The sequence below is a fragment of the Myxocyprinus asiaticus genome, chromosome 43 (assembly GCF_019703515.2).
Source record: "Myxocyprinus asiaticus isolate MX2 ecotype Aquarium Trade chromosome 43, UBuf_Myxa_2, whole genome shotgun sequence".
NCBI lineage: Eukaryota > Metazoa > Chordata > Actinopteri > Cypriniformes > Catostomidae > Myxocyprinus > Myxocyprinus asiaticus.
This window is the reverse complement of record NC_059386.1, coordinates 29,046,481-29,070,198: the sequence shown is the minus strand read 5'-3', so window position 1 is coordinate 29,070,198 and position 23,718 is coordinate 29,046,481. Positions and strand designations below refer to the sequence as shown.

General features: G+C 38.9%; 1 protein-coding gene across 1 annotated transcript; it reads right to left on the bottom strand.

The window, feature by feature from the left end:
• Positions 1 to 4,946: 4,946 nt before the first annotated feature.
• Positions 4,947 to 22,379, bottom strand: LOC127433871 (alkaline ceramidase 3-like). The gene is made up of 11 exons (XM_051686163.1): positions 20,598 to 22,379; positions 18,437 to 18,547; positions 14,808 to 14,860; positions 14,569 to 14,621; positions 14,222 to 14,303; positions 12,471 to 12,506; positions 11,863 to 11,921; positions 11,668 to 11,769; positions 11,473 to 11,577; positions 7,154 to 7,199; positions 4,947 to 7,051 (listed from the first exon to the last, which is right to left on the bottom strand). Exons 1-11 carry the CDS (start codon positions 20,698 to 20,700, stop codon positions 6,998 to 7,000), a joined length of 804 nt encoding a protein of 267 aa, XP_051542123.1. The 5' UTR covers positions 20,701 to 22,379; the 3' UTR covers positions 4,947 to 6,997.
• Positions 22,380 to 23,718: the final 1,339 nt, after the last annotated feature.

Sequence of the window (23,718 nt, the reverse complement as noted above, 5' to 3'; positions counted from 1 at the left end):
AGCAAGCATTTTACCTGGAAAGCTCCAGTTTCCAGGTAAAATGTCCACAGCAATTTGTAAAGTGAGTTGTTTTTAGTTGTATAAGATGTAATACAGTCAACATGAATGCATATTTTATTAACCATATGCCCTAACCTAAACCCCAAACCTAAACCTAACCATAGGTGGAGAAAAAATGTAATCTTAGATGGAAAATGCAACCTTCATTGATTATGTGAGCGCGTTTACTTCCTGGTCTCCATGGGACCAGATCCCATGTCTCTGAGGCTGCTCAGTAGCGCCACAGGAGAATAAATGGTATATAGTTAATTGCAATTAATTGCAAATTTTGAAAGGGCTGAAATTTTACTCTATATAACTTCTTTTCCTTTCAAAATACATTTATTTCCTTCTTAGGAAAGAAAACATCTCATTCTACATTTTGGTGGTAGGTAAGACGTGACGTGCTTCTGTGGTAATTCAAATGCGCCTTACATAGGCTGAAAAAAGCTTGTTTTGTGTAACAAATAGCATTAAGAGGTCCATTCCCAACCACTTTATCATTGATACATCGATAAGTTTCCGCCCTCGTCCAATCAGTGTTTATGCTAGTTTATGCCTTATTAAAGGTAAATGTGTTAATCGCGATTAAGAAAAATGAATGTGTTAAACCTTTTTAATTAATTGAAAGTGTTAACGCATTCATTTTGACAGCTCTAGAAAAAACACACCCAGAGTAGCTTTTTAATAAGCGGACATGGCAACACTACCCCTCGATCATGCCTGTGTTGTGGAGTCACATCTTATTTTAGCCCTCATATATCCCAGCTACACATCAGGCACACAATGGTTGTTTCCCCAGTCCACTTCCTGCATCCCTCCTCTGGTCAACTTAGTCTATACTTGGACTCTGGACTATTAATCCTGTCTAGATATTCAGCAAGCTTATCTACTTTGATTCACTGCTGACTGTTAATAAATTATTTTATGACTAATATTGCAGTTATTATATGGCAGATTTGATAATAGACATATAGGCAGTAGTACATGCCAGCCAGTACCACCCTTCTGAGTCTTAGTTCCTCCAAAGGTTTCTTTCTTAACATTACCATCATTTTTCCTTGGCACTATAGGCCTTTTTTTCACAGAAAACAAACTGTTTAAATCTGCTTAAATGCACAGCAGTTATAAAATAAAATGGAATATATTACAATAGGACAGAGATTATTCTGATGACAAACATATAGTTCCAGCCAAAGCTCACATCAAGCATCAGTTAAAATTTTGGATATCAATTTACAAAGACAAGGTTAGTTAGTGACTTCATGACACCAGTCTCATGTTAACATTTATAATGCTTAAGTCTTACTTTCAAAACGTTTTTTTTTTTTTTTTTATGTGCAGAAACCTGCCCCATAGACTTTCATTGTACGTGCATTGCTGTAAATGCAATTTTGGCTTATTTTTAACAAACTGAGGGATGAGCCAAAATTATTATCTGTGGAAATGGGCAGCATGCACAACACATTTAAACAGGACAGAGATAAAGTGGTTTGTTTCTAATTTATGTTAACGGGTTCCACTTGCTCATAGTTCTAGAGAATAAATACTGCATATTCGTGCAAATCAGACACAGGCCCTCTCAACGTCCACCGATTGCCTAAATCACTGCAGTGATTGAATGCATATGAAACAGCACATATTTGTCCTGTGTAATAAAATGCTCATTACTTCCTTTCCACCTCCAGGTCTGGTTTGGTTTCACAGTCAACACCTCTACATCAGCTAAGTAATCAGCATTATCAATAGCCTAGTGTTGGTGACACATAAAGGACAGTCTGTTGTTTCAGTATGTACAGTCAGAGATTTATTTCCATTTACTGTGGTGTTTTCCCAAAAGTGATTAGTCCTCTTAAAATAAACATGGATAAGGGCTGAGACTTGCCAATACCATATACAGATTTACTGGGTAGATAACAGAAATCAGTACCAGTTTAGAAGCTGACTGACTCTGATTCTGTTTTATGCTTTAGTTCTTAGAATTCATGATATGAGTAAGTGTTTACTTGCAGATTTTATGTTATAATTTTATCTTAGCAGTTATTTTTTTCAACGTTTTTTATATGAAATACATTTTAATTTGTATGTAAGAGTATATTTTATGTGTAGATGCACAGTGCACAAACGCAACGGTGTTTGGGATGGTTGGTACTGTAGGTCCTTGCTTGGTGTCAAAATGGCCCACCCCCCAAAGTCTATGATATACTGGTACCTCCTTTAATGTAAGTACATGGAATATCATCATCCGTTGTATGGATCACAAGGCAGAAATTTTAAGTCGCTGAGAAAAGTAATAGTGTACATCAAGATATCATTCATGTTCATAACTGTATGTGCTCAAGTTTAATATAAGGCTTAGTGGTATGTTTAAATCCCTAAATCTAAGTATAAACAATAGTAATGCCTTATCAAGCACCACTAACAACTTGTTTTACTTGGACCTGAAAGATTACATGTAAAAAATAATTTAATCAGGAAAAAAAATCACACTTGATCTGTTTTTTTTTCTTTTTCTTTTTTTTTCTTTTTTGCTATTTGTATCGAAAGCAATGCCATGTGAAAAAGACCGTCATTCCACTGCCCAGCACACAGCATATGAAACAGTGACTCAATATAGCTGTTAGCATGAGTGTTATTCATTTTTGGTGTCAGTAAAAAGCACATGACAGCCAAGATGCAAACAAAGAAGTTCTCTGTCTTCATCCTTTCATTCACAAAATTTACAGACAAGCTATGCTAAAGATTTCAAAATATGTTAATATTCCACTATATTTACTTTTGTGTGTGTGCGCGCGTGCGTAAGTAAACTGATATTGACGACTGTTTTGGGTGATTGTTATCTAATATTTGACTTTTTCTTAAATATATATATATATTATATTGTAGCGAGGTTCAGAATGAGGCACAGACAAAGGGGAAATGCTTCAACGTCCCCGGAGGGGTGTTTATTACAAGTCGGGTGTTTTTATACAAGAAGTGCAGGTGACAATGCTGTGGATGGCTTGAAGTGCTCGGGTGTTTTCTCTGGGTGCAAGAGGCTGAGTCCTCGAGAGTGTGAGAGTGTAGAGGGAAGTTGTTGTTGGGTCCACTACAGTTACAATTTAAATCATTGGTAATTAGAATACAGTTGATTACTGAAGAGATTACTTTGCATTTTACTGTCATTTGTTTCATTTAATATTTAGTCCTTTCAGATGGAAAACATTTATACATATAAATGATGCAATCTAAAGTGCATTTGAACAGCGGTGAAACACTTTCTTATGATGTGTTACATTCATATGAGCAGACAGAGAAGTAAGTTTGAAGTAAGTTTGGAGCAGAAGATACTGAGGTACTGAGATACATACTGAGGCCATTTAAGCAATTCAAGACTTAACGTTCAACCATACCTGAAACCTCTGACGTAGAGGGGTATTCCCCTGCTTACTAGTGCCTCTTAACTACAAACATTCAAACATGCTGAGGGTGGGAAATGAGTCAGCTTCATCTGTCTGACATGACTTAATGACGGCTGTAGGCGTGCACAGGTGTGTCCACAGGTGTGTCCACAGGTAGAGTTCACTATAGTGGTGCCCTGTACTGTTGTTTTGACAGTGGCAACTGTAAACAGGTATGTTAATCAATTCCTGGAGGAACTATTGTTTAATCTGATCAAAGAATTTACATGATTCCATTGATCATGGTATAAATAATGGGGGGGGGGGGGGGGGGTTACCTATGCCCCTGAATCTGATTATTATTATAATTGCTGTAAATAATTATTTCACATTGATGTCTTTTCTCATATTGCTGTTGTCGTTTTATAAAATCAAAAAGCCAGTTGAGGTAGTGTGCTGCAGTGATTTTACCATTTTTAGAAGAATAGTTCAGCCAAAAATGAAAATTCTCTCATCATTTACTCACCTTCATGCCATCCCAGATGTGATGTTCTTTTTTCAGAATTGTTCAGCTCTGTAGGTCCATACAATGCAAGTGAATGGGTACAAAAATTCTGAAGCTCCAAAAGCACACAAAGGCACCATAAAATTCCAGTGGTTAAATCCAAGTCTTCAGAAGTGATATGTTAGGTGTGGGTGAGAAATAGATCAATATTTAATTCCTTTTTTACTATCAATTCCCATTTCACTTTCATTTTTGGTGATTTGCATTCTTTGTGCATATCACCACCTACTGGGCAGGGAGGAGAATTTATAGTAAAAAATGATTTAAATACTGATCCGTTTCTCATCCACACCTATGATATCGCTTCTGAAGATATAGATTTGACCATTGGAGTCATATGGATTAATTTTATGCTGCCTTTATGAGCTTTTTTGAGCTTCAGAATTTTAGTCGCCATGCACTTGCATTGTATGGACCTACAGAGCTGAACTATTCTTCTAAAAATCTTCATTTTTGTTCTGCAGAAGAAAGAAAGTCATACACATCTAGGATGGCATGAGGGTGAGCAAATGATGAGAGAATTTTCATTTTTGGTTGAACTATCCCTTTAAGGGAGATTTATACAATGTGAAGCAAAAGTGTTACAAAAGTGATGCTTGCATTTCTTAAACTTTTGTTTAAAAAAAAAACTAATATATTCATATTCATAAAAAGAAGAACTTGCACCAACTAATTAAAATAAAGCAAAACAGTTTTAACAATATTTAATGTTTTGGCAACACAGATTTTAATGAGACAAATAAGAATCTTCACAAAACACACATAACATACATACAGTAAATCATTACATAGCCATTACAGGACAATGTTTGGAGGGTTAGGTATTATATTCCATATATACTGTATATTCCGACTATTTCTGTAGCAGAAACAGCATCAATGGATTTAGGCACCCTACAGAAATTGCATTGGCAGTGGCACTTTTGCTGTTTGTACTCTTACTCTTAGTTTATGCTGACCTCATTATTTTGCGTATTAGTTAAGTATATGGGATGCATTGTGTACTTTACACAAATTAATTTGATATAATAAACATCAAGGCAATATGGAATAAACAACAGTTTAATCTAAGGCACCCTCAGTGGTACAAGCCCCTGCTCCAAACTAGCAGCAGCACTTTAACTGGAACAGAAATTCATATAGAAATCTGTCAGGGTCCTGTCTGTTTTTAGTCCTGTTTTTGCCTTTCTGTCTGTGCATGCTTGCATTCTGTTTTTGTTTGGTTAGATTATGTGCCATGTGTTTCTGTGCACTGCCTGCAAGTTTGCTTCCTGGCCACACCCCTTTATAGTCCTCATCTGTTAATGGTCCCCAACTGTTCCCCATTTCCCCTTGTGTAGTTCCCCATTCCTGCCTACTATGTTATATTGCTGAGTTGTCTTCTGATATTACCTGTCTCAACGTATTCAGTCTTGTTTCCTGTTCGGTTGGTTTTGCTTGTGGGTTTTTGTATCTTGTTACTTTTTTGTTTTGTTATTTTATTATACGAGCCCTGCATTTAACTCATAATCTTTCTTGTTACCTGACAGAAATCCATATTCAATTTTGTACCTCACATATCACTTGATTAGTTATATCAACTGTGCTACAATTAGAGATAACTGTGTTCTCACTGAACCATAGGAATGTGGCACAATACTGTACATAAAAACAAATGACAAATCAATGTTAATATACAACTTCATTCAAAACCATGACACTGTCCCTTTTTCTGACAGTTTGCACAGTGGCAGTTCAAGTAGTCAACATTTGAACACTGCTACATCAAACCAAAGAGGAGAGGAGTGTAAAATTGATCTCTAGATTATTAAACATTCACTTACTCATAATAACAAGGTTTCATTTAATTAAATGAATTTATTCTTAACTAAGCAACACCAATTAAAACATTTGAGAATCTTGCTACCTCAGCAGCTCAGTTAATTTGCATATATGATCCTTCATAAAATTACAAAAACATATTCCTGTTAACACTTTCTTCATAATCTCATCCATTTTCCCACAATGTAAAATAAATAAAAATAATTCCATTGCATACTGATGACATGAGGGGCTTGGAATGGGTTACACTTAACCATGGTGTTCATATTACAATGTAATTACAATGCAATTACTGAGTAGTTATTTATGAACAAGACACACTTTAGATTGTGGAGTTGTTTGTGACTATCGTTAATTAATCCTATTGTAATTCATTACATTAATGTGTTATTTATATTACATGGACACTTACTGTATGTAACATGCTACTAAATGTTGTAGAGGAAAACAGGACATAAAACACACTGTATCTCAGAAAACATGCAATAAAATGACCATATGTCATTAACATTACCTCATGTATCTCATGGCCAAAAGTTCTGGTGGTTTTCCAGGATGAAATGAGAAAAAACAAGGATCACATTCTTGTCCAAATGCATTAACTCCCATTAAATGTTGTAATCGGTTTAATCTGAACTTCATAATCTATAAATGTAGAGTAGTCTGTAGTATACATATCATTATAAAGTATAATCTCACCATTTTAGTGTTGACACATTCAGTTCAAGTAATCTACAGAAGTGTTATTTTATATGTAAAATAGCTGATGTGGTAAAGTTGCTAAACTAACCACTTTTTTTCATGATTCATCAATACCATAATGCTCTCACATAATTTTTTCCAAACATTTACCAGCTGGGACCAAATTCTATTGTTGGCCACAATTTTTCGCTTCATTCCCACTAATTAGACCCTCAGATTTATAGGACAATAATCTAATTGTTGCATTGTACAAGACCACTGCAAACCTCTCACTTAATCTATAATAACAATAATAATAATAATAAACTTTCCTTCGTCTGGCAGCTTTCTCATAAATGCACTTGGCAAATGGAGCTGGAATGGGAACGAGGGAATGGCGGAACCAAACCAACAGCCGCTGGTCACTTCCTGTTGCCACTGAAGCTCATTGGCTGGACCTCTTTCTGTATGAGGTCTGTGATTGGTCCATCTTCCTCCTCTCTTTTCTCTTTCAACTCGCCTTCTGAGATTCAATGTGCAGCATGGGCCAAATGCCACATAAAAACTAAACACATGATCAAAAAAAAAAAAAAAAAAAAAACCCTGATCAAAAGATTGAATCATATGTGACATCTAAAAAATGAAAATCAAATGCAAATGCACTCACCTTCACTTTTGGTCTGTGCTTGAGGTAGGTTGACCGAATCTGAAGGCTATGGCAAAAACAATAAAATAATAATAATTATTATTTGTTTCCATACTAGTGGTAACCTGCAATTGTAACCGTAAGAAACTATTTCTACCTCATCTAACACTTAAAATATAGTTCAGTCATGACAACTCTCTGAAAGATTCAGCATGTTAATGTGGGTATAACATATTGACAGAATATTGGTCTTGGTGGACTAGATATGCTACACTGCTATATAGAACATACACAGACATACTGTGTTAATATGTGGACATTCTGATGCAGCTGCACAGTTACACAAACACAAGACATGCTGCATCAAGCATGTATGACATCCTGATGCACAATTAGATATTAATACAATCCCCACATAGCAGATCTAGACTGGTGGAGCTGGGGAGGTGGAGGGTTTAGAGCAGGGACGTCTAACTCATTTTGGGTCACAGGCCTGATTGGACCAAGTGACACTGCTTAGGGGCCAAGTATATATTTATAAATTATATATACTGTGTGTGTATGTACAGTATATATATATATATATATATATATATATATATATATATATATATATATATATATATATATATATATATATATATATATTAAAATTATGAATTATCTTTAACAAAATTGTATCATCTTTTATCATATTTTATCAACTTTGTACAAACAACATTTCGACATGACTGAGAGCAACTTGCAGAAAATCATATATTCATTCAGCCCCTCAGAGTTATTCAGTAAGTTCATTCACTGAATGATTCGTCAAACTGATTCAAAAAGAGAACTCCTGAGCTGGTGAATCATTGTTTTAAAAGCACCGGCTCATAAGAGTCATTTAGTCATGAATTGGACTAAACCAGTCACCGTGTTTGTTGTTGAGTACAGCCTGTGAACACAATGCAATAGAAAGGCGTGCTGTTTTGGTGTTATTTCACAGTGCACACTTTTTTATGTCACCATATTCAATTCAGACTGCAATCTCATAACTTGGGTAAAATATAATTTCTTTAGTGACACTGGTAGTTCAGCAGTGGAGCAAAGGAAAACTGGAGCAGGAAAATAGAAAGATGCTGTTTTCATAGCTAACACTGGGGTAAAAAAAAAAAAATTACCAGCTCTTTTGGTTATTCATAAAGGTATATAAAACACCACTTCTGAAGCTGTAGTGAATTATCATGACACACATGACAATTCATTAATGTCGCTGCATGTCATTTGCTTTGTATGGTCATGTATTCAGCCACAAATGTTTGAAATTATGCAATGTTGCATTCACAGTGTGTGTAAATGTGAACAGCTCAGTGGAAATCAAGCGAACTAAACTTAGAGCACCTCTTGAGATGGTCTGAAATAATTTGCAGCGTTTCCATGGACGACACTGTTCTTGCAGTTGCAAACTATTTTCAGATGACTGAAACAGCAGAAACAGTGAGCACTCTGCATGCGCGTGTTCTATGAGAAGCATTGCACTTATGGGCGGCAGAGTGCCTCTGAATACACAGCGAATAAGACATGAATTGGACTAAACCGTGTTTGTTGTTGAGTACAGCCAGTGAACACAATGCAATAGAAAGGCGTGCTGTTTTGGTGTCATTTCACAGTGCACACTTTTTTATGTCACCATATTCCTGGGACCATCAACGGCTTTAGTCTTTCGTCTGTTCTTCAAAATATAATCAAGTGTGTTTATTCAAATGTGTGTCTTTGTGTCTGACAGCATTTCTTGTCACATGTTACTCCAAGATTTTTATAAGTCACAGAATTAACCCACCACTGCGCATAAAATATCCACATTTGGCAGGTTGATGGGTGCTAATTTTACTCTGAACAAAAGGAAAAACATGGAATTTACTAATTTCATTAACCAGAGGTTACATCACAAATACACACACAATTAGTTGAAGGGAATCAAGCAATAATATTTACAAGAAAAAGAGAGAACTGATTGCTCTTTGGCTGGAGCTTTAGCCTCAATAAACCATCTCAAACTGAACATAAACGCCAAGGAACTGAATCCTGCTTAAACTTAATAATAGTTCAATGGGACGGAAACAATGCAACAGTTATTACATATAATATTTATCCTTGGACCTGTCCATGTTGTCATTATTTCTGTAAGAGAAACTTCACTGTGGGAACATGTGGCCATGGAACTTGTGTTACCCTCAGACATGTGTGGTGTTCGCTGATACGCATGACTCTGCGAGCACTGTCTCGCGTAATTAAAAGAAATTCCACAGATCATGTAAGTTATAACATAGCTATATGCAACACTACAAATTTAAATGTTTACCTGTTCTGCTGTTGCTAATAAAGTATGAATACATCTTACCCAAGTCACAGGGTAAATCAATGTGAAAGTTTTCAAACATTACTTATTTATTTTTTCCGCAAATCATCCCGCAGGCTGGAGATGACTCCTCTGGTTTAGAGAAAACGCTAGCAGCCTGTAGTAAAACAGGCTTACTTGCAAACTGAGCAAATTAAATATTAGGCAAAGAGACAGTATGGAAGTTAATTGGCTACCCAATTACATGATTATCAAAGGACCAATCAGCTTACACCATGCAAGCAGGTTGAACTCTGTGGACCCGTCGGCGGGTCCAAAAGTGGGCGCTATATCGCGAATAAAGTTTACGCTTAAAATGCTCAAGTCCCCGTATACATACGTCAGGCATATGTGGTATCGTTTGAAAGCTTAAAATCTAAACTTGTCAGAGATAACCATCACTTCTGCATTTATGTTACTTAAAATAACAAATCATGTCGCAAATAAATGCCACCAAGTGGCTGTTGTAGAAATATTAATAAATATTAAAAGTCGGGCCTGGGTAGCTCAGCGAGTATTGATGCTGACTACCACCCCTGGAGTCGTGAGTTCAAATTCAGGGTGTGCTGAGTGACTCCAGCAAGGTCTCCTAAGCAACCAAATTGGCCCGGGTAGAGTCACATGGGGTAACCTCCTCGTGGTCGCGATTAGGGGTTCTCACTCTCAATGGGGCGCGTGGTAAGTTGTGCGTGGATCGCGGAGAGTAGCATGAGCCTCCCGTGCTGTTAGTCAAGCACAGCGAGCCACATGATAAAATGCGCAGATTGACGGGGACTGGGACTTGTCCTCTGCCACCCGGATTGAGGTGAGTAACCGCGCCACCACGAGGGCCTACTAAGTAGTGAGAATTGGGCATTCCAAATTGGGAGAAAAAGGAATAAAAAAATAAAATTAAAAATAAATAAATAAATATTAAAAGTCTTTAAAATAGCACTTAAATAGACAAATCATGTATCAAATGAAAGCTTGCATTCTCAAGAATGTATGTACAGTTTTGTTGCAATAATACCACAGTTTAAAAGATTTTCAAAACAATCACAAAGTGTAATATGATATTTGTAACACATCAAATACAAACATCTATTTTATGCACAGATAACTGCTGCCGTAAACCACAAATTGCTAAAAAATGTATATCTGCTTTTGCCTTGGACTGTTCTCTAAAACTTAGCCATTGCTTACTTGTCTGTGAGCTTGCTTGTGTGAATAATCCAATGTTATATCTTAGATGTCCAGAAAAAAATATGCAATCCTGCAATAAAAGCATGCTAAAAAAATCCTCAGAAATATATGTTATTGACTATCAATGATAAATCACCACACAAAGGGGAGGATCTCAGCTTTCCAATGACACCTAGATTGAGCTTCTAGTCCACTCAGACCCCGAGATATTCGATCAAAAATAATTGCCAGTGGTGCATGAACTGAAAATTAGGCTGAATGTCTATGAACAAGCACATCTGCAGGGCTAAAATGTGTTATAGCGCCACCTACATTTCAGATCGGCATTTTATGACGGAAGGTGATAGAGGAAAAAAAAAAAAATTCTAGTACTTGCTGCCATCTAGTGGAATAAAATAAGACTATTTGGAGGGAGATGGAGCAAACAGAACATGAATTACATGCTTACAAATTTAGGACAACAAAACAAATTCATTATAATATTCATTGCTGGCAGCAGCCCAAAAATGCTCCAGAGTTGATTATGTTAGCATATCACATGTGAGCGAGCTGATTGGCTAACAGATAACAAGTTCAAAGATCCTATCAGCTTACACCATGTAGAGTTTCATGCCTGAATATAGCCATTTTTGTCTATGTAACCCAATGAATCAGGTTGATTCAGTGATGTTAAATAATAGTTTTGACTTGAATAAAACCAGTTGGAGGGTTTTTTTCAGGTAAAACATTTTTTTTCAGTGTATCATCAGCTTTCCAAATGGCTTCATTTTAGGCTATGTACCTGAGAAGTATGTGTAAATATGACCCCAGTCCAGTTAGGATGTGCCACCAGGCATGAAGCTGTGTAACTGCCCCAATTATAGGGGGCAGCCGTTGCCGTGTAGCTCTAAATAAGACAAAAAGGAAACAAATATTGACCACTTGTCAACACAGTCCTCTGTTGTGACTATTTGCGATTTCAACACAGCATATCTACCTGAGAGAGACACAGAAGATATTATCGATGTTCCATAATAGAAATCCCAACAGAAAGACACTTAAAGATGTAAAACAGAGCCCTCTGAGCCAAGGATAGACCCTGCAGAGCACACAGATGATGTTTACTACTACAAATCACAGAGAACACAGTTAAGAATACAGGTTAGGAAGTAATAAAGCTCCATTTACTCACCATGTGACTATGAAAACTGATCGAATCACCAAAAAAGCCACTAGTATGGCATACATGACCTAGGAAAAATTAATAAAACTGCCTTTAAAATGTGTATTAAACAGTACAGCACAACTGTCTGATATATATATAAAAATGATTGTTTGAATGGGGATCCTTTTATGAGATTTACAGGATTGTGTTGTGTTTGGATTGCTAGCTGTGTTTAAAGACATCACAACAACGTGTTTACAGAAGTTCATGTGCCATGAATAGAGGTACCCCCAACTGTCATGCCCCTACACAATAGAGACATACAACAAACACTGCCAGAGGACACGTTTAGACACAACATTGTCTAACATGCTCTCATAGGCACTTGTAAGAGCAACTAAACCAGTAAGATTTGATAAGAAATATCTATTTCTCCTAGTTTTTTTATTTTTTATTCGAGAAATATCTATTTTTGAAATAACTGCACTTTCTTTTAAGAAAAGTTTAAATACAAAAGAAACTGTAATGCTCAGATAGTTGACAAACAAACGCAGTGTCGATCAAGAGCTATCAGCATATAGAAAAATGTATAGAGTTAATCTAGAACTTAAGTTTAGAAAAGAGTCAGACCTCACCTGATGAAAGACGGGCTCTTTCCACAAGAGGTAAATCTACAAAAGGCACACAGTGAGACAAAAAATAAAGAAAATTATGTATTTATTTCACAGCTCTCTGAAATACTTGATACTGATTGGTCAAGCGCGGCATTCAGTGGTTAAACATTTTTGTATAATGACATGCTAAACATAATAGTGTAGATTTCCTACATAGCTGTGCTAGATTAATGTCTGCATAGTCTTTTTCTTCTCACATTATCAAATTATTTAAACACAAATCAATAGTTCAAATGCATTTATTTATGTGTTGGTCATGCAATAAGCAGAATTTGTACATTCAGCTGGTTATCTTAAAACAAACCCCTTCAGGGTGATGATAAAAACCTGTATAATAATGTACACTATATTGCCAAAAGTATTCGCTCATCTGCCTTTAGACGCATATGAACTTAAGTGACATCCCATTCTTAATCCATAGGGTTTAATATGACGTCGGCCCACCCTTTGCAGCTATAACAGCTTCAACTCTTCTGGGAAGGCTTTCCACAAGGTTTAGGAGTTTGTTTATGGGAATTTTTGACCATTCTTCCAGAAGCGCATTTGTGAGGTCAGACACTGATGTTGGACGAGAAGGCCTGGCTCACAGTCTTCACTCTAATTCATCCCGAAGGTGCTCTATTGGGTTGAGGTCAGGACTCTGTGCAGGCCAGTCAAGTTCTTCCACACCAAACTCGCTCATCCATGTCTTTATGGACCTTGCTTTGTGCACTGGTGGGCAGTCATGTTGGAACAGGAAGGGGCCATCCCCAAACTGTTCCCACAAAGTTGGGAGCATGGAATTGTCCAAAATCTCTTGGTATGCTGAAGCATTCAGAGTTCCTTTCACTGGAACTAAGGGGCCAAGCCCAGCTCCTGAAAAACAACCCCACACCATAATCCCCCCTCCACCAAACTTCACAGTTGGCACAATGCAGTCAGACAAGTACCGTTCAACTGGCAACCGCCAAACCCAGACTCGTCCATCAGATTGCCAGATGGAGAAGCGTGATTCGTCACTCCAGAGAACGCGTCTCCACTGCTCTAGAGTCCAGTGGCAGCGTGCTTTACACCACTGCATCCGACGCTTTGCATTGCACTTGGTGATGTATGGCTTGGATGCGGCTGCTTGGCCATGGAAACCCATTCCATGAAGCTCTCTACGCACTGTTCTTGAGCTAATCTGAAGGCCACATGAACTTTGGAGGTCTGTAGCAATTGACTCTGCAGAAAGTTGGCGACCTCTGCGCACTATGCGCCTCAGCATCCGCTGACCCTGCTCTGTCATTTTACATGGCCTACCACTTCGTGGCTGATTTGCTGTCATTCCCAATCGCTTCCACTTTGTTATAATACCACTGACAGTTGACTGTGGAATATTTAGTAGCGAGGAAATTTCACGACTGGACTTGTTGCACAGGTGGCATCCTATCACAGTACCACGCTGGAATTCACTGAGCTCCTGAGAGCGGCCCATTCTTTCACAAATGTTTGTAGAAGCAGTCTGCATGCCTAGGTGCTTCATTTTATACACCTGTGGCCATGGAAGTGATTGGAACACCTGAATTCAGTTATTTGGATGGGTGAGCAAATACTTTTGGCAATATAGTGTATATAAGTCCTGTCCTGATCACCCTGTCAGGGGTTATTTTGTGATAATGACCGGCTGACAGTACATTATCCCTTACACATATATTTTTTTAGAAAATGTCAAAAAGCAAAGAAAAACTTACCACACTAACAATAATACTGAAGGTCAGCAAAAGTGTTATTGAGAAATAGTTAACTGCACGCTCTCGCTTGAAGCATTCGTACCTGTAATATTTGCATTCATGTTTGCATTCATGTGGAATATCAGTGTAAGACAAATTGCAATTTAACATGATACAACACTTCACAAACCATTATGGTTGTACATAATCAATGCAGAAGCTTATTGACAAAAAACTAAACATAAAATCCATGGTAAATATCTGATCTTCTCTGTTTGTTTAGCTCATAACAAATGTTCAGAGGTTAAATGTGAAAGCATACGGTGCGACCTCAGTGCCCACTGCAGATGTGAGAAAGGTCAACTTACAGACAGTAGACAAAGACGCAGCAGCTGTAGATCATCGGCAGCTCATCCAGTAGCTAAAAGCAAAAGATAATGCAGACACAGCAGCATTTGTGACTCATTTGTGTGAATTATTGCTATTGCTTTGGGCATGTAACATTAGAAAAGTGTCTTTGTGGCTATGCAACTGAAAGTGAATATACGCTTTTAATTCGCTGCAGAACAAGATGCACAATAAACACTTCACAAAAAGTCAAGCTTACCTGCATTTCATACTGCAGTGTCATGTGAAAACTCCATGAACCAATGCCAACAGCTGAACCAAAGCAGAGAATACATGTGTCATGTGAGAGGCCATATGAATAGTTAACACTTTAGGAAAATGTGTTCACTAGTTCACATTTTAAATGGTTGTTACAAATAAATGTTTAAAAGTACAAATATTCCATGTAGTATCTCAGTTACAACTAGATAGGTCAAGTTTGTCAAGACAAACTTTGATGTTAGCTTGACAAAGCCTTGTCTGAAAGTTTAATTTGTTTAAAAAAAAATTAAGTTTGATGGTTATACACTAAGACAAACCACCAGCTAGCTAGAGAGAGAGAGAGAGAGAGAGAGAGAGAGAGAGAGAGAGAGAGAGAGAGTAACTTAAAGCAGATTAAAGGCCTTTTGTGAGTTTGTAAACATTTAATTTTTTGACAGATGGAGTTGCAACAAAGTCCTGCAATGAAGTTCATGGTGTGTGGTCTGTGATACGCTTGCTGGGGAGGTGGTGCCGGGGACGTCTGCGTCCACTGCACTTAGGGGATTCCCTGTAAGGGATTTTCCTCTGGAGCAGACGCAAGACGAAACCATTAAACACACCTTTGACCAAGTGGAAATAATTGATGGTCAGCGTCTTCAGCCGGGCATTGCACTCACATATCCGTATTTTTTTTATTATAAATGATCGGTTGTATCGAGTGACACAGGACGGTCAAACAAAGGAAGATACAACCCAGTTGTTAGTGCCAAAGAGCAGCTGGGAAATGTTATTCCAGGCAGCTCATCATAACCCGATGTCAGGTCACTTGGGGCAGGAAAAGACACTGAACCATATAATGACCCGTTTCTATTGGCCGGGCATTCGCGAGGATGCTTTCCGGTGGTGTGCAACATGCCGTGTATGTCAGCTGGTGAATCTACCGGCCACCCCAAAAGTGCCATTGCGCCCTCTGCCGTTGATCGAGGTCCGCTTCAAAAGAATTGGCATGGACCTCGTCGGGCCATAGAATGGACCACATGCGGGCATCGCTTTGTATTAGATTTGGTGGACTACGCAACGCGATACCAGGAAGCAGTGCCTCTGCGCAACATCTCAGCACGTAGTGTTGCGGAGGCACTCTTCATAATTATCTCCCGAGTGGGAATTCCGAAAGAAGTCCTCACTGATCAAGGCACTACATTTATGTCACGTACACTATGTGAGCGTATGAATTATTGGGGATTAAATTGATTCATACCATTCGTATCACCCTCAAATGGATGGCTTGGTCGAACTATTTAATCAGACCCTGAAAAATATAATTTGTACGTTCGTTCACGACAATGCTAAGAATTGGGATAAGTGGTTCAAATCCCAGTTATTGGCAGTTTGAGAGGTCCTACAAGCCTCCACGGGATTTTCCCCATTTGAACTCCTGTATGGGCGTCGGCTGTGCGGCATGCTAGAGATCCTACGAGAAAATTGGGAGGGACATTCGACTAGTAAGAATGAAATCCAACACGTTCTTGACTTGAGAGAAAAACTCTACACTTTGGGGCAGCTAACACAGGAGAATTTACTCCAGACTCAAGAACGGAAAAGCCGAATGTATAATAGGGGCACTCTACTACGGGAATTTGCATCGGGAAATAAAGTGCTTTTATTACTCCCCACATCGAGCTCTAAATTACTCACCAAGTGGCAAGCGCCCTTTGAGGTCACACGGCGAGTCAGGGAACTCGACTATGAGGTTAAGCGAATGGATAGGGGCAGGGCACGTCAGATATACCACCTCAACCTCCTAAAACCATGGAGAGAGGCAGTCCCCATGACGTTGGCAGTTGCTGAGAGGGAGGAGCTCAGACCGGAGATAAATTTAAAAGCCAATTAAATCACTTGTGGAGACCACCTCTCACCATCCCAACTTGTGGAGGTTGCCAGATTGCAAAAAGAATTCTCGGACGTGTTCACGCCTCTTCCCGGATTTCATAGAACACCAAATCGAGACAACCCCAGGGGTAGTGGTACACAGTCATCCCTACTGCTTACCCGAACACAAAAAACAGGTGGTATGGGAGGAATTAAGGGCCATGCTCGATATGGGAGTAGTAGAAGAATCCTACAGTGATTGGGCCAGCCTGGTCTTTTTAGTGTTTAAAAGCGACGGCTCAGTCTGGTTCTGTGTAGATTATAGAAAAGTCAATGCGATGTCTAAATTTGACGAACTGCTCGATTGGTTGGCCGTGGCTCGCTTTTACTCGACACTGGATTTGACAAAGGGTTATTGGCAGATCCCCTTAACACCAATGTCCCGCGAGAAAACGGCCTTTTCCACACCGTTTGGCTTACACCATTCATGACCCTTCCGTTTGGTTTGTTTGGGGCCCCGGCTATGTTTCAGCGCCTTATGAACAGAGTCCTCAGTCCTCTGCTTACACCGCTGCCTATCTGGATGACATCATTATATACAGTAATGATTGGCAGCGGCACATGCAGCATCTGAGGGCTGTTCTGAGGTCGTTGCGACGGACGGAACTCACGACAAACCCCAAGAAGTGTGCAACTGGACGGGTGGAAGTACGGTATCTGGGGTTCCGCTTATTATAAGACTGCAGCGATTGTGGCCTGCCCGAGAACCAAGACCAAAAAGGAGGTGAGACAGTTCCTGGGGCTGGCTGGCTACTATAGAAGGTTTGTGCTGAATTATTTGGACGTCACCAGCCCGCTGACTGATCTCACTAGAAAGGGAACCCCAGGCCCGGTCCAGTGGATGGAGCCGTGCCAACAGGCTTTTTTGCAGGTAAAAGCTGCGCTTTGTGACGGGCCGTTGTTACATTATCCTGATTCTGCTCTCCATTTTGTTTTACAGACTGACACGTCGGACAGGAGGTAGGGAGCCATGTTGTCCCAAGTGGTCAAGGGGGAGGAGCGCCAGGTTCCATTGAGAAGGAGTGTCTGGACATCAAGTGGGCGGTCCCCACCCTTCAGCACAACCTCCTGGGATGGGCTTTCACCCTCTGTGGTCGAGCACTGGCTTATGAATGGAGAGCGAGATTGGGAGATGAGAACATTGAGGATCATCACCTGTCAATGATTGTCTCTAACAGCTGTTTGTCATTGCAGTGAGAGTGGAGATGGATTCGAGAGCGAGCAGACGTCAGTGAGGGGAGAGAGCGGAGCTGAACCTGTGTGTGTGTGTGTTTTGGAGAAGCCGCTGAGAATGCAGACTCCTGCTTCCTCCTTTACAAAGAGTGCAAGAAACTTGTCACAGTAATTCTATGGAATTTTTTCAATTTTTGATTGTCCGCTGTGCAAAAAGTCTAATCTGTTGAAAAGACATAGCACACTATTCCAGAATGGTCTGAAGTTTTGTACCAAGTTTGGTGGATGTAGCTTGAAAGCTCAAGGAGTTAGTGTTAGAAATTTTGGTCTCGGTTTAGGGATTCTGAAAAAAAACCTAAACCAATTTCAAGCCAACATAATGAGGTCATAAAGGCTGCATAATTAATAATTATAAAGGATTTAGCAAAATGCTGTTTAAAATTGTATTAGATTGATAGCATATCACATCGCAGCACATGTCAACTTCACAAAATTATGTCAACTACCCAAAATCATGTTTGAAAGATACACAATGTCTGTTCTTACCAGCAAGTCCTAAAAATGACCACACATAGCGTATTTCCAAGCCATCTCTACACGTCTGAATGGCTCCATAAATAGGAGGGAGGATCATTATCAGATTACTGACTGTGTTCCCTGGAAAGAGAAAAGACAACAAGAAAACTGTTGAAACTTCAACACAAAACATTCTAAATTCTACAAAGCAGGATTTGTGGAAGAGGGAAATAAAGTGCGAATGGACATTACTTTCATGATGAGTTGTATTGCACTGAAATAGCATTTTATTTTCGGTCATACTGAGCTTCATGGACATTAATATTGGGCAATATTTGAGCTGCACATCCAAAATTCCACTTGAATGGGCATGAACAATAGTTGAGTGAACTTCATCCAAACTGGCGTCTTAGCACTACCAGCAGCTTTCACACTGCAATTGTGCCTCTTTGCTGAGTCCAAGAAAACTAAATCTATGTCAGAATGAGCTAACAAAGTGCATGGAGGTCTTTTGTTTATTTGTTTGGATACATGGCTTGTTATCCTGAACATGGCACATTCCTTCAAAAGGCAACAGGTTCCCAGTGTACCAATTGCATAGAGCCTGATCTGAATGGGTCCAAAATTCCTGCGGTTTCACTGTTAAAATTAAAAGATACTTGTGGCATCATTTGCGGTTCCTCAGATGCCACATTGGCGGAGCCCTCTGTAGAACCTCTTGGCACCTCAAGGAACTTCTATGTATTTCAAGTTCCCTTATAATGGGTTTAGTGAAGAAAACATCAAGTCTTTATAGAGAATCTTTTTGCAGAAACTAAGAGTAAAGTTTCTTTGAGAACTGAAAGGGGCTATAGACCCTCCTGCATTTATAACTCATTAAAGTTTATTAAACAGCCCTACTGGGGTGCTTCTAATCGCTGTCTGCAGCAAACCCTTTTGATTGTTGGGACAAATAAAACATTGAACTACGGACCAGTTCATAGCATATAAATGTGTCTGTCACTCAATGCACTTTGGCCAATTTAGGAGATTTTGTGTACTTCAGCAAAACACATGGGAATCTATTGGCTTGCCTACTCTGTCTTTCATATACAGTATAACCAGCAGACAAGCAAAGCTTTTGTGCAGTAGCCCCTTCATTTAAATGTTTGTAAGCTTATCATAATAAGAGTCCTAGTTTACAAGGTAATTCGTACAGCCTCGCCAGTTTTACATGTGTATTCTGTAAGTAAATATTATATTGCCCTTACAAAAAAGTACTATGGTGGAACCATGGTACAGTGATGGTGGTATCACATGGTAACACCATGGTAATAAATGATTACCATGTTCAGACACCATGGTTTTTACATGGTATGTTATTTCAAAGAATACCATGTGATTACCATACTACAAAGCCATGGGATTACCATGGCACTTTTTTGTCCCTGTAATACTGCATTAATAACTCTGGCATGTGTGAGCATGGATTATTATTCTTTGTTTATAACCATGTTGAACTGACTGATATGATTCCAGTAGATCTGACTGGAGTCTGCTTACATTTGGAAACCACACTCATAGTCATCTTGTTATTAAAGGAAATTAAATAAAACAACACAGGAAAGCGTCTACGTGCTGTGAAACACCCTTTTCTTTTGTTACTCTTTGATTTCGCTAGAAATCAGTATCGTCGTCACGAGCTCAACCCCACATACAACCACACGTTGGGTTTCATTCATGGCCCTTCCTGTAATTTTTGCGATTTTCATTTGTTAATAGATTTTTCGATTTGAGTTCAACGTGCACAACAGCTGACGGACTGGTCTCTGACCTGTCTCGGCTGCCAAGTTTCAAATCGCACTACGGTACAGGTTTATCTCATTAATATGAATAAAAACTATGGTGACGTTGCTCCACTGCATTCCGATTAACAAGGCTTGGCTTTTTAATATTAATTGCATTATGTTGACACTGCTCTGTAACCTTCCAATGGCGAAGAACTGGCTTATCAATATTAATTAGGTTATGCTGGCGTCGCGTGGGACCCGTCCTATAGCAAAGGCTTGCCTCATGAATATTAAGCACCGCCCCTTTTACATAGTATGATTCAACAATTCTTCACTTTCCCGGTTTGACATCGGTGTTTACCATCCTACACGACCATGAAACGCGTGTTCCGGACACAAGCGCACCGTTCAAGCGTACTTACAGAATTCAGCGATGTAATACGAGACCATATAATTCTCTTCACACCAGTCGAGAGTTGAGGTCGGTGTTCCCCAGTAGCCCGGCCTGTCCGCTGCCGGAGCCATGATGAGAGAGAGCGCGATCAGATAGGTCGGACGGGAGGAGGGAGGAGCTGCTTGTACGGTAACGGATTCCGTGCTCTATCCAATCTGAACTGGCGTGCGTGCGAGTTACATTGCAAACAATAGTGTACTGTACCGCGATATAATGAAGTTATCGTTGCTCTCGTGCACTTTGAATGTCGGTTGAAGGTAAAATATTCTGATGTGCAGTGAAAAGCATTGAGTTAATAACTGTATTTTGTTACGTGTTATTCAGTTCTCAATGCACTCACTTTCTCACCAGATAAATCCAGATTGCAGTGATTTTTGCCGAAGCATAGTCTATTGTAAGTAAACTTTGATGCGTTTTAGTTATGGCCACTAGATGTCGCCATAGGTTTGTGGGGATAGAGACTATTTAGCCTCATATGGCGCGCTCATATTAAAGGGATAGTACACCCCAAAATGAAAATTCTCATCATTTACTCACCCTCATCCCATACCAGATGTGTATGACTTTCTTTCTTCAGCTGAACACAAACAAAGATTTTTAGAAGAATATTACAGCTCGAATATTTCAATGCATGTGAATGGATACCAAAATGTTGAAGCTCCAATAAGCACATAAAGGCAGCAAAAAAGTAATCTCAAGTGATTAAATCTATATTTGCAGAAACGATATGATATTTGTGGGTGAGAAACAGATCAATATATAAGGCCCTGTCCCAAATGGCACCCTAAGCCCTTGTGGTCTTCCTCTGAGTTCCGACTTTGATGATGTAAGTGAGTGCAGACCAATGGAGCGCTAGTCAGCAAGTCCATGAGGGTGCGTGAGTGATAAAAGTGTGCATTAGTGACAGAGTTCAAGAATTTAAGCAGATAATGCTTTTTCTATGCATTATGTTCTTTAAATACACAAGAGATGAAATTATAAATTATTATTTGATAAGTCATGGCATTGATAGAAACGGTAAATGAACACACTTTAAACCAGGGGTGTCCAAAGTCCGGCCCGCGGGCCATCTGCAGCCCTCCGACTGCCCCGTTGCGGCCCGAGAGAGACTTTAGAAATAGGACAGGATTAGGCCTGCTATGGAGAAATTATATGAAATTCATATTCTGGGCACTGGATGTCACTATCATGTGCAGTCGCTATTCACAGCGCATCGTCTCCACTAGTGTGTTCTGTGTCGTCACCAGCTTTCATCCACTGAAAATTCATGTTAGATCATAATTTCTTTTTTTCTAGTAAGACCTTTGATATTAGGGCAAAAATCGTATTCTTGATATAATTTTTGTATTGTTTTCCTGTAAAAATATCTAAAAATCTTTAAAACAAGATCAGTTTGATTTATCTTGTTTTAGAAACAACACTGCATAAGATATTTAGGTTTTTCAGAGAATGTATTTTTAACATGTGTATTTTGTCTTACTGTACTGGCAGAGTTTTTATAGTCAAAACAAGTGAAAAAATCTACCAGTGATGAAGAAGTAATCCAAAGTATTTAGAATACGTTACTGACCTTGAGTAATCTAACGGAATACGTTACAAATTACATTTTACAGCATGTATTCTGTAATCTGTAGTAGAATATATTTCAAAAGTAATCCTCCCAACCCTGTCCATAGTCTACCTCTGGAATCCTGAAAAAAAAAAAGTTTGCAACCAGTTATACACATAAGATTAAAATTCGATAGTAGGACTTTAGACACAAGAAAAGAAAGTGTTCCGTCGCTGTCAATCAGGGAAAACCCATTACTGAAATTTCAGTAATGGGTTTTCCCTGATTGACAGCGACGGTGACCCATTTCAGTGAAATCAATATTTAATCCGCGATAGATCCTATCGCCTTGTCCACCATGTTTTTCCTCCAGTGTTATGGATCAACTGGGGATCATGTTAACTGGGGATGTGCATGTGCATGTGAATAATTTTTGCCTTTTCAGCAGATTTGTTCAATGTGAATTGTCAATGATACCAATAATGGTATCATTATTACCCCGCTTTGTTTCATCGATGTCTGTTCTAATGAATTTGACACAGTTTAAGAGCGATTTTAATGGTTTCACAGGGTAACATCTGGTTTCCCATGTTGACGTGGGACAGTGGTCTGAATGGGAACTGGCAATTACACTTGTCAAGAGCAGTAAATCGCAAGTGGGATTCTTTTATATACAACACTAAAGCATCATAGGCTGAAATGTCTCAATAATATACTCTTAAAAATTTTTTTTTTATAGTTTTATAAATTTAACAAAGTTATTGTTTGCGAAGTGTAGATAAGCCTGTTTGTCTAACAGTAGCGTGATCGTAACCATACAAATAGACAAGGGTTCAATTCCCCAGTAAATTAAATTCCTCTCAGTTTAATTAAATTGATATAGTAATATCCTTTACTTTTCAAAGATTCTGTGCATGACAATGTCGTATATTTATGATTACCCATTACACTGCCAAAAGATGATCTTCTGTCGCTGTCCTTTTCTGCATATCGCTGCCCCCTTCGGCATATCGCGGTGCCGTTTTGTGGCCCGTTCTGCATAACGCGGCGGCCCATTTCAGCTTATCGTTGCCCATTCGGCCCCCGTTTCACGGCTGGCCCACCGGGAAAAGTCCTGGTTCTCCCGATGGCCAGTCTACCCCTGTCTGAATGCATCAATCCGAATCACATTATATCATTATGTTAAATGTTTAATTACAGCATCCATTTATTATCTTCTTTAATTACAGCATCCATTTACTAAAATTTGTCTTTTTGCATTTTTAATCCGGTTTTGTGTCTTAACTCTTGGCAGTCCGATTAAAAAATGAGTAAAAAAAAGAGTTGTTAAAAATCGTGTCTGATATTAGGCTATTTCTGGTTCATGCATCACTCTGAAAATGAATGGTTAGGCCAAGCACATTGTATTGTGGGATACAGTTTTCCACTCATTGTGCTCTGTTGTATACTTCACATTTTGACAAATGTAGTAGAGTAGTATTCCAATCTGAAGATAGTCATAGAGCTTACTTTTACCTTACAAAATGTATGGTATAAATAA